Here is an 11,870-nt window from a genome sequence, read left to right on the forward strand (position 1 = left end):
ACGGCCCGAGTCCGTGCGCGGCCTGCCCGCACCAGGCTCACGTCAGGCTGTCTCTGGGAGTAGCCCTGGTAACCCCACCTCCCACATCCGCCCAGCACGAAGCAATGCTGCGGGCTCCTCGCCAAGTGCTCTGGGAGCACACGCCGTCCCAGGCCGCGGGCCCCCTCCCCACTCTGCATTCCCGGCTCTCACCCGAGACTGTCAGCAGGAGGGGTTGGGGTGACACCCCCGCCCAGGAGTGGAGGGAGCCAGGGGGAGGGTCCCCGAGAAGCAAGTGGCCAGGCGGCCTTGTGAGGGCAGGCGCTGGGGTGGGGTGGGTGGACTCTGGTTCAGGATCCTTCTGCAGCTTCTCCTACAGCCTTCCCATACAGGAGTCCACCCCTGCCTCCCTCCTGGTGGCCTGGCTGGTCACTCGCCAGGCTCCTTTCTGCCTCCGACTGAGAAGGGGCTGCTATGGCCAGTCCTGGAGGCCACACCAGGCCAGGGAGGTGACCATGGGACCCAGGCTTTCAACCTATGCACCTCCAAGCATCCAGGAGCCCCAGGAGCGGTGCCTTGGAGGCCAGCTGGTGGGGTGAGGCTGGGGACCAACTGTCCCAGTTTGTGCAGGACCGTAAGCTGGATGAGCTGGTCACCCCAGGTGAGGCTGCCCTGGCCGCTCTGGTTCCTCCACTCCGCGAACCGGGAGGCCTCACTGACGAGCCGGCCCGAGTGCTCAGGGGCATAAGCCTGGGAGATGAACAGATGGGTGGTTGGAGGGGGTGCTTAGCTGTGGGGTAACCAGGCAGAAGAGTTGTGGGCACACGGGTGCTCCTGCCGGGGCCCTGCATCTGGTCTGACTGCAGGATGCTCTCGGATGGAGTGCTGGGGGGTCTCCCGTCATGGCTCTGGTGGCAGAATGCTTCCCTGGGGCCTGCTCTTCTGTTGTCTCAGCCTTGCCCCAGCCCAGGAGGGGGCGGAGAGTCCGCCCAGAAGGAAACCCACGCACTCGATCATTTCTCTCTTGCTTGAATGTGCTGGTTTGCTTGGAGACTCAGAAGGAGTGGGGAAAAAGACCAACTTTGTCAGTCCTGAGGTGCTGGCTCCCTGGCCAGATGCCAGAGCCACGACTCATTCTGGGTGGGGACTGGGAGGGGGGGCAAGGTGCACCCCGGAGCCCCACACCTGCAGCACAGAGCACAGAGCCTGCCTCCTGGGGCCCCCCACCTCCCAGGTCGGAGCAGGGAAGAGCATCTCCTGCTGCCTGCCATCAGGCCTCCTTCACGCCCCCCAGCCACCCTCCAGGGGAAGCAGAGCGGGGACTTCCAAGCTCTCCGCTGCTGGCAGCAGCCCGGTTCCGGGGTGCTGAGTCAGCTCCTGCCCGCCCCACCCCAGCACCTCCACCTGGCCGGCCCTCCTCCTGGGCAGGCCCTGGCTCGCCACCTCCCGGAGCCGGGGAGCGAGGCCAGGGTGCCAGCCCAGATGCTGCCCCAGCTGTTCCAGCCTCCACCAACCCTGGCCGGGTTCTTCTCCCACCCACTCCGGACCCGACGCCTGATCCTCCCTGAATTCTTCCAAAGAGGTGCCTGTGTCCCAGAGCCAGGTGGCCAAGGGGGCCCGGGCGCTGCAGACCCTGCCTGAGGAGGGTGGAGAGCTACAGACGAGGGGGCCAGTGTCGTGGGCGAGGAGAGGTCACCAGATTTGGCTTGGCCTCAAAGGCAAGATGGAGCCATTAAAATAAAACATTAAAGGTTCAACTGGTGCTCCCTACCCTTATCGTGGTGATCATTTCATAATATATACACATATCAAATCATCACCATGTACCCCTTAACCTCTCGCCATGATACGTGTCAGTTACATCTCAATAAAGCGGGAGAAAAAGCCCAAACTGGACATGCACTATTCCCCCACACGCCCAGGATCCAAATTCCGAAAGAGAAGGTAGATACCCCGATCCATCAGCGCTGGGAAAACCACAATCTGTAACTCCCTCCTCCCACACCCTTCCGGGAGGAAGTGGGAGCGCTCAGGGTGAGGCCAGGGGCAGGACAGGAGGGTGGGGAGAGGCTCCAAGCAGAAGAGCAGGGGCTGCAAGGGGCCTGTGGCCACCTCTGGGGAATGGTGATGCACTGGCCTGTCCAGGGGTCTCACCAGGGACTGGAGGCACTGAGTAGGAGAGGGGCGCCATTGTCCCTGTGCCCTACGTCTCCCCAAGTTCTCCGAGCCTGGAACAGGCAACAGCACTGAGCGCTCGCTGGGCTCCTGAGTCATATCCGGGAACAAGACAGCCTATGGCCTACAGCAAGTCACCAGGGTGGTCTCCCCACCCCAAGGTGTGAGTGATGGGGTGGGTGCAGGTGGGACTGGGGACAAGCCCTCCCCAACCAAGCAGAGAAGAAAGACACAGGACTGACACAGGGTTGCAGCAAAGCACGAATGCGTGAGGCCACGCTGTGGCTAATCAGTGTCCCCGCTGTCTCCTGAGATGACCATTCTGTGCTCTCTGCTGCCGACCGCCCTCGTCCCCTCCACCCGGGCAAACAACCATGGCATGTCCCGGTCCTGGGCGCGTGCCCCACCCTCGGAGCGCCGAGGCTGCTCGGGAGCTTCCGGGAGGGGACACAGGGCTCTGAACCCTGGGAAGCAGGCACCCCCCGACTGGCCCCGGGAGGCCCCACCCGGCCGCCGGCACCGGAGGACAGGCCACGCTTGCTCGCGGTGTGGCAGACGTGAATCAGGGTCTCCGTAGCCCCCGTGCGCTCTCCAAGCACAGCCTCTGCTGGGAGCAGAAGTCGGAGACCCGGGGCCCTGTGACGGGGAGGCCGCGTCCCCGGACCAGAGAGCGCCCCCGGAGCGCGCAGCCGCAAGGCCCCCCAGTGCAAGCTGCCAAGGGTGACAGCGGGCGAGGTCGGGAGCACGCTCTTCCCCCAGGCTGGCTAACACTTGGAGACCCGAGTAGGGACCCCAGACGAGCCAGCCAGACTGCCACCTGCAGAGCGCGAGCCGGCGGGTGAGCGTGAGCCGCTGGAAGCCCTGCAGGGTGGCCCCGGGTGCGCAGCGAAGACCCGCGTCCCGTCGGCTACTCGCCCTGCGAGCGGCTTAGACCCGGGACCGGCCCCCGCTGTGCAGCTCCAGCGGTGGACACGGCGCCCCCATCGCCAGCCGCCTTGGCCTTTGTGCTCGACTCCCGAGCTCCTCCTGCGGGCCGTGCCGCCCCTCCCCTGCCCCCCTACGTGCCGCCCCTCCCCTGCCGCGCCCCCCCTGCCCCCCCCCGTGCCGCCCCTCCCCCGCCCCCCCGGTGCCGCCCCTCCCCTGCCCCCCTGCCACCCCTCCCCTGCCCCCGTGCTGCTGTCCCCTGTCCCCGTACCACCCCTCCCCTGTCCCCCGGTGCCACCCCTCCCCTGCCCCTGTACCACCCCTCCCCTGTCCCCCGTGCCGCCCCTCCCCTGTCTGCTGCCTATCCCTTGTGCAGGCTGGCTACTTCTCCCATCTAGGCTCCCGGCATCCCTCCTGCCTCTGCCTACCATTAGCCACTACCAGCCTCCCAGCTGCCCCACCTGCCCTGCCAGGTCACCTGTGTGGCTGCGGGCTCAGCTGGCCCGCTCTACCTGATTCCCTCTGACCCACACGACCTTGTGGATGGCGCCCCGGGACCTCCTGGACCAGGAATCTCGGCCCGTGTCCATGTGTTCATGTGGCAGGACGGCCTCCCAAGGGCCCCCTTCTCCATATACTCTGCCGCCCTTAAGATGTATCGCATACTCTGCGGACCAAATACCACTTAGGGACAAATGTCTCAGAAGCGTGGGCCGCCTCAGCAAACGCCACAGGCTGGGCGGCATTTAGTTCTCCTGATCTGGACGTTGGACGTCCAGGATCGAGCTGCCGGCAGATTTGGGGTCCAGCGAGGACCCCCTTCCTGGCTTGCAGACAGCCGCCTCCTCGAGATCCTCACGTATCGGTGTCACCCCTGGTCTCTTGTTCTTCTGATAGGGACACCACTCCCACTGTGGGGGCCCCCCTCCTAACACTGTCACCGTGGGGGTCAGGACTCCATACACGTGTCTGGGGGAACAGACATCAGCCTGTAACAAGCCCGATACGTGACATATCTATAAACAAAACTCAAGTGGCCAGCACTAACGACCCTGAGCACCACGAGCCTCCTGGGCCCCGTGTAGCCCCATGTCCACTGCTGACCGGTCACTGAGGGTCAGTGTGAGTGACGGCCTGTGCCTGCCCCCGCCCGGCTGCGATAGAACACTTTGTGCCCCGGTTTCGCCCACTGACACCCCAGGTGTCTCTCCGGAGGTGGCCGGAAGGGTGCTGCTGCCCGCTCCCAGGCCCCGCGGAGGCGAACCAGGGTTTCCCGCCCCGTACTGTGAGGGGGGCCACTGGACAGTTCCCAGCATGGACCAGGCCTCGCAAACCCTCAGGAGCCCACCCTGAGCTTTGGGTTAATCCCCCAGGTGCCCCCTCAGCCTCACAGGGTTTGCAGGTATGCACATGGTTCCAGACAGGGGAGGGAGGCGCCTAACTTAGGGCCGCTCCCTCGAGGGCTGGTGGTGTCCAGGTGACGTGGGCTTGTAGCCCTTTGTCCCTCCGTCTGGGTCACGGTGAGGTCCCGACCCTTCTCATGGGCAGCGGGGGGGGGGGGGGGTCGTAGTCCCCTGAGCGGTGGTCCGCGGGTCTGGGGGGGCAGGGGCTGCACCACCCTTGCTGCGCCCACTTCCTTCACCCTGCACCTGGCGCCGTGATTCAGCCCGTGAGGAATTCAGTGCACTTCCCTGCAGAGCAGGGTGCCGTCCCAGAAGGCACCCACACCTGCACTGGCCGCCAACACCCGGCTGCCCGGCTGGACGTCTCGCCCGATACCCGAAGGCCCCTCGAAACCAGAGCGCCCCACACTGAAGGCACCCACCCCCCAGACACGGCACCCCTTCCCCCTCTGAGCCTGAGCCCCGGAGTCCAGCCCCGAGAGACCTTCTGCAGGGCCGTCCACACAGCAGAGGGGCCGACGACCGAGAGCCGGTGTCAGCGGTCTCCCCTGGGGCCTGGAGAGGCAAAGCGCAAGCAGGACCTGACAGCTCTGCACGGCGCTGCTGTCACCCCGGGAGATGTGTGGGTGACGCGAGTCCTGGGAAGATGGTGGGCTCGGTGCGGCTTCCAGGTGCCGGGAACGCTACTGTTTCTCGGGAAGGGGGTGTGCCCTTCACCCGGAGCACACACGCGTGCAGTCTGGACAGTGGCCCCTCGACTGCAGTCCCAGCCTGTGGCTGGGGCCACGTGAACCACACCCGCCGCCCGCCAGCGCTAATGGTTTTCTCCCTCCCGCGGAGGGCAGCGCTGTCGGAAGGCCGGGCGCCCTGCCAGGCCGTCTTGCTCAGGGTGGAGCAGAGGTGCCGGCCGGAACACGCAGGGGAAGGAGGCGCCCAGGACCCAGCCTGGGCTGGTGGCCGTCACCCGCTGGGGTTCCACCGTGCCTGCGCCGCAGCCAGGGCGGGGGGCTGGGGTGGCCCCTCCTGGCCCCTCTGGGTACAGAGCCCCAGACGGAGGAGACACCTGTGCGCTGGGCCCCGCAGGTCTCAGCAGGGTGGCCGGCTCTTGGCTGTCTTTGAACCTGTTTGGTTTCCTTGGGCAGCACATCGCAGCAGGCGTGGGGCGCCCGTGGGCTGTGGGCACCGCTGTGCCCTTGCCTGTGGCCGTGAGTGTCCCGGGGCCAGTGGCGGCTTCAGGCAGTTCTCAAGGACAGAGGGGCACTGTGGGCGGGGCCTCGGCTGGGCCTGGGCAGGGGGCAGGACGTGGGCCCCAGCTCGTGGGTCACTCGCTTCCCCGCCCGGCCTCAGTCTCCCCAGCTCTCCAGGGAGGTGGGGGGGGCCACATTCTACCCGAGGCTCCCTGAGGGGAGCTGAGCCGTGGCATGGCGGGTCCATCTGCACCTTGGTGTCGGCTGGGCCACTTCTCCAGGAAAGGCTCTGTGCCCCCAGCCCCGCGAGCCGCCTTCTCTAGGCCCCACGGAAGCTTGCCACCTCTTCTTGCGTGGCCTTTTACTCCTAGGCCGCAAGGTGCTGCTCCCCCATCTTGTCCTTCGAGGGCACAGAGTTCCATGCAAGCCCCGGGGCAGCAGGGAGGTCGGGGCCCACGCTCACCCTGGGGGTCTCTGCAGATGAGGGCCCTGGGCTGGTCCCATGGGTCAGCCCTTTGGGGACAATGTGTGAGGTCTCACGGAGACATGGGGTTCCCATCCCCAGACCAGAGCCCTGAGTGTGGGGCTGTTCGGTGGCCCTGTGGGCTCAGGCTGCCCAGCAAGATGGGCGGGCTCTGTCCTCTCTGGACGGAGCTGGCCATGTGGGAGCCCCACAGGGCCGAGGGCTCCAAGGGTGCCGACCTGCCTGGGTCCCCCCGGGGCTGCTTTCTCTCTCCGCCCTCCGAGGGGTGGGATCCGAGGGGCCCGGTGCCTCCATGCTCCTGCCCCTGGTGCCTGGAAGATCCCTCGTGGAGCTCGTGCACCCTGCGCCCTGGGAGGGCACGTGGAGGGGGAGCTGCAGGACCCTGGTCATGCTGGGCCACCCCTCCCTGCCTGCAGCCCCCCAGCACCCCCGCGGCCCCGCCGGCTGAGCCGGGATTACTGACACATACTTTGAGCAAGTCCTGGCAGGCGGGCAGAGGCTCCTGTGCCCGCGGCCATGCATTTGCCCGCTTCCCTGGGCGGCAGCGGCACGTTTCTTGGGGAAGGAATGTGGAAGCACCAAAGCGCGAGGCACCTCCCGGGTGTCACCTGGGGAGGCCGGGAGGGAGACTGAGGCAGCGCTGCCCAGTGTGTCCTGGGGACCCGGCCCCAGAGCTGGGAACTCAGCCAGGGCGTGCGGGAACGCTCAGCCGTGTCCTCCCGTCCCGGGCACAGCCCACCCGGTAGCTTTCCGTGTTTCACAGGAGAGGCTCCACCATTCATTCCCTGGGTCCACAGGGTCTCACTGAGAAGCTGCAGGGCTGAAGGGTGGAGAACGGGAAGGACAGACCCCTCGTGGGATTTCACAGCTGGGGACGCAGCTAGCTCTGCAAAGGGGCGGTCAGGGCGCCAGGGCCTCTGCAGGCTGTGCCTTCTTGGGCCTCTTCTCCTGCCCCCCATGACGGGCAGCTCACCACCTCTCGGCACCGTATGGGCATGATTGTCATCCTCAGGAAGCCGACCCAGAGCCCACATCCGCCTCCTGAGGCTTCTTGATCCTTCAGCCAGGCTTAGAAGGGGCAGATGTGAAGTCTCCATGTGGCCAGTGCTGGGTGGCCGTGCGTGGAGGGACGGTGGTCCACAGGGGGGAGCCCCCACTCAGGCTTGCCAGCCGATGTGAAGGTGCTTCTTGACCTAACAACTTGGGCTTGGGGTTTTTTTACATTTCCAATCCCTTATTACGAAGTACATAAAGATGCTGCATGAAAAAAGTACATGTCATCCCCGAGCGTCCCGTCTTCAGCTTCTGTCCCTGTTTCTTTGTGGACAACTGTGCCAGGACGGCTCTGGCCTGGGGGCCACTTCCAGTGTGACGGGTCCTGTCATTGCCAGTGGGGTTTCCAGGCCCTGCTTTCCCCTGCTGGGACGATGGCAGCCGCCTGGGGGACAGGGCCCCTCCAGCCCTGCAGCTGGAGACCTGCAGGAGGACCCACCGCAGGAGGTGTGGCTTTACAGCTCTTCCCTGAGGGAGACCATTTCCTCCCTAATTGTGCTCCCCGTCTGGTCCTCCCGCCACAAAGCATTCTAGCAGGTTTATGCAAACGCCGCAGAAAGTCATCTTATAGAAGAGCGAGCCCAGTGACATGCAGGGACAGTCTTGAGTGGGCAGCCAGGCCGGGGGAGCGGAGGTGGGGGGAGGCAGGTGCGTTGTGCTCTGGAGGGACGGAGAGGAAGGGTGCCTGCCTGGTGGTTCTATAGAACAGGTCTCTGACCATGTCCCTGATACAAGGGTGGCCACGGGTGGCTCTGTTGGGGGGGGACCCTGCTCCCAGCACCCTGAGGTCCTACACCACCAGAGGGGTCCACCTGCGGTCTGGATTCCTCTGATCGTATGGCCTAGCGACTGTCCTCACCAGCCTCTGGCAGAGAGAGGCAGAGAGACAGCAGACACAGACACAGACAGGCAGGCAGAGAGAGCAGGGAGATCGGAGCAGAGAGGGGCAGGGCTGCCCTGGGGAGGGGCGCAGGGGTGAAGACTCACCAGGGGCAGGGCAACTCAGGAGGGAATTCTGGTGCGTGGGCCCTGCTCTCTGAGAAGCTCAGCCCTCAGGTCAGAGTCACGTGACAGGTAACCCCACAGCTCTCCCCTCCTCCTCACCCCACAAGGGCACCCCCTCCCTGGAATGCTCCTGGCTGGCCACGCCCTCTGAACTCGAGGCGCACCTGCACCCCACAAGCAGTGGACACGTGCGGGGACCCATGTGGGGCCCGGAGGGGCAGCCGGGGGAGGACCATGCAGAGAGGAGGCTCTGGGGGGGGGGGCACTTGCGGCCGAGCTGGCCTTCCTGGGGGCAAGCAGGGCTTAGGGGCTCTTAGCTGGGAGTCCCCTGGCAGCGAGGATGTGTGTGGGGAGGCGCCTGGGGAGGGCCAGAACCAGGGAGCACTGCACTGGGAGCAGGTTCCAGGCTGTGCACCGGACCCAGGGGTGGCCTCCAGGGGTATGTCCTGGGCCAGCCCAGGTACCATGTGTGCCAGGGCACAGCCTCGGTGCTGGGGAGCCCGGGTCCGGCAGCCACTGGTGAAGGGCCAGGCAGCCGCCGGCCACTGGGGCTGTAACCCCAGGGCAGTGAGGGTGTGGGGCGGATGGCTGTGGGCAGGCTGCCCAGAACGGGCAGGAACAGGTGGGAATGGGGCAGAGCAGCCTGGTGGGGGGGGGCGAGGGGCCTGGTCTCCTGCTGGGGGGGGGCAGGACAGCACCCAGGCTGGCCTGCAGGGCCCAGGCGAGGCCTCCAGGGTTACAAGATGCCCTCAGCCCAGCCTCAGACGCAGGAGGAGGGGGCCCAGAGCGCGCCTGGGAGCACCGGAGCCTCCTGGGTTCTAGTCCCAGGGTTCGGTGTGTCCTCTTGACCCTGCTGCCATCCTGTGTTCACAGGGGCCCTTCTGCGTTGCTGGAGCTCCCTGAGAGTCCTGCCTTCCCAGGGGACAGGGGAGGGACCTGCCGCCACAGGAGGGGCCCCCAAGGCGCACTCTCAACATGTGGGTCTTGGGACCGTGTGTGTCTCTGCGGCTCGGCTGGGACCTGCCCTGGCGCCCCGGGTGAGCGACGTTTCCACAGGCACAGGGGGGCGGGTGGTCCTTGGAATTCCCGCCGCCGCCCGCTCTCCTCTCCCTCCCCCCTCCCACCCGGAGCCACACCAACTTCAAAAGCCTGATTACTGCCGATTTGGGCTGTTTCCTCGCGTTCCCGTCTTCCCGCAGGTGAGAAAGCCCCCTTACTTTCACTTTTATATGCACGGTGTGGGGAGAAGGGGGGCAGCAGCTTCATCTGGGGGAGGGAGGATGAAACAGAACGACCAATTAGGGAGGCTGGGCGTGAAGGGGAGAAGTTATAAAGAGAGGGTCCCTCAGCCCCACTGGGGGGAAGGAGGGCAGGGAAAGGAGGGGCCACCGGGCAAGGCTCCGCCAGGTAGGGCGTGAACACGGAAAGGCTTTCCCCTGCTAGGAAACCCGGAGTCTTTCTCTGTGAGCCCTCCTCTCTGCTCTGACCTGGCTCCCTTCCCTGTCCAGCCGGTCTGCGGGCAAACCAGCCGTCCCCAGGGAGCCCTGAGGTTGTGTCTGCCGGAGACGCTTCTCCTCAGGAAACAGAATCACGGAGTGGGGGTTCCATGGCACCCCTTCTCTCTGCGGCCAAAGGGCTGCTCTAGACTCTTCTTGGCTGGATTGCTGAGCGGAAGGGCCCCTCCCCACGGACCTGGAAAGTGCAGGGTTGCATCGGAGCATGTGCGGGTCCATTCAGAGGCAACACATGTGGCCCAGGTGCAAAGGGGGGGGGGCATACCTGTGTGTGTCTGTGGAGGGGGGAGTAGGTCAAGGCCAGGGAGCCTCAGGGCCAACAGGACAGAGATCCCAAGGTGTGGGGTAGCCAGGAGGCTGGTGGCAGGGCCCTTCCTTTCGGGAGTAGCGCGGGGGCGAAGGGCGCTTCCTCCTGCGCCCAGGAACGCGGCGGCGGTGGGTTCTAATTAGAAGCCTGCGCGGGAGCCGCGGGCCGCGGGGCTCTCTCGGACGTGCCCCCACCCCCGGCTCCCCGCGGCCGGCGGGGCGGGCGTCAGTGTCCCCGCGGCCGCAGGCGCTGCGGCCCCAGCCCACGCTCCAAGGCGACAGGGCGCTGCAGGTCGGCGCGCGCCGGTGTGGGCCGCCCGGGGCCCCGAATTGCGGCCCGGCCACATCTCCCAGGTCCCTGGACGCGCCCGGAGCCTCCCATCCCCCCCCCCCCCCCCCCGCCCCGCCCCGACTGGCTGCGCCTGGACCCGCGTCCCCACCTGGGCGCCCCTGCTCCTGAACCATCTCGAAGAGAAAAATTATTATCGGATTAGATGTACTTCGGCTCGCTCGGTTCCCCCCTTCCCCTCGGCGTAATTATTATAATTCCAGGCAAGCCGTCGGAGAAGGTTCCTGTGTGTGTGTGCGTGCGTGTGTGCGCGCGGCCGCAGGCATGTGTGTGGGGCGCCTTCTCTCCAACTCCGGGTCTTCTGGCCGCATCCCCCCAACTATGTTGGTCAGATCTGGGGCTTCTCAGAGCGCAACCCCGCACACCGCCTCCTCCGCTTCCCCCGCCCCCGAGCTGGGTGACCTCCGCGGGTGGGGGCCCTGCCAAATTAGATACCCAGAGGGAGGGTAACCCTGACTCCCCCCACTCCCCCCAGGCCCCGATGTATGTGCGGTGGACCCTCGGGACCCTTCCTTCGGTTTATCTGCATTCCCATCGTCAGATTTCCAAGGTTCTCACTGAAATGTGCCTCCTCTGGGTGGAGGATGCAACCCCCAGCCTTCTCAAACGTGGGGCCTCACTCAAGAGCCTTCACACTGGATGCCTTCTCGCTCTCCCACGGCAGCCCCCTTTCCCTCCCGCTCCAGACCGGGGCTGACGGAGAGGGCCCTCGGACACCCCCCTACACACACACACACACACGGAGCCAGCCCGAGAGGCGGCCGGGACTCCTGGCGGGTCCCGCTGTCTTTACGTAACTGCGCTGCTCCAAGCTGTTCGGTCTTGTCTCGTCGACTTTGTTTTAAGGTGTGCGTGTGTGTGAGACACGGTCCTTAAGGAACGTCTCCCTCTCCCCCGCGCTGCACCCGCTCGCCCTCCCGGCTTCCTTTGGCCGCAGGCTGCCTGGCTCTTCGTGCCATCTGTGCGGACCGTGTTCCCGCCTCTCCCCAGCCGCTGCGCCCCTTCCGACGCCGGGTACCCCTCTAGGCCCGGGACACCAATGTCCCCGGAAGCTCCGACACCCGCGTCCCAGCCCCGGCCCGAACAGGTCGAAAGTGGCCGCCAAGGAAAACAACCCGCCCTCGCCCGCGAAGCCGGAGGGGCAGGGCGCGGGCTCCGGGCCACGGCGGGGCCCTGCCCGAGGGGACGGCGGCTCGGGGCCGCTCCGAGGGAGACCAAGGCGGACGCGAGGAAGACTCACCACCAGATCGGGTAGCTGCCCAGCGCCTGCTTCAGGCCGTAGAGGAATAAGAAGTATCCTAGCAGGGCCATCGCCGGGCGGGAGAGCGCGGAGGGCCGGGAGTCCGCCCCGAGAGCACGGGCGCCGGGGCGGGCCGGGCCCTGGGAGCTGGCGGGCGGCGGCGCTGGGCCCTCCTGCGGCCGCGAGGTGCGCGGGGTGCGCGGGTGTGCGCCGGTGCGCGGGCTCCGAGGGCGGCGCTGCGCCAGGTGGGC

At 66.5% G+C, this 11,870-nt stretch overlaps 1 protein-coding gene across 1 annotated transcript in view; it reads right to left on the reverse strand.

The window, feature by feature from the left end:
- The window catches only part of WNT3A (Wnt family member 3A), a 46,488-nt gene extending 34,798 nt beyond the window's left edge, over positions 1 to 11,690 (reverse strand). Inside the window, exon 1 of the mRNA XM_032397870.1 lies at positions 11,620 to 11,690. Coding sequence (XP_032253761.1) covers positions 11,620 to 11,690 — 71 coding nt within the window. The remainder of the gene's footprint in view (positions 1 to 11,619) is intronic.
- Between the last annotated feature and the right edge of the window lie 180 nt (positions 11,691 to 11,870).

The sequence above is a fragment of the Phoca vitulina genome, unplaced genomic scaffold, assembly GCF_004348235.1.
Source record: "Phoca vitulina isolate PV1807 unplaced genomic scaffold, GSC_HSeal_1.0 scaffold106, whole genome shotgun sequence".
In the NCBI taxonomy this organism is placed as follows: domain Eukaryota; kingdom Metazoa; phylum Chordata; class Mammalia; order Carnivora; family Phocidae; genus Phoca; species Phoca vitulina.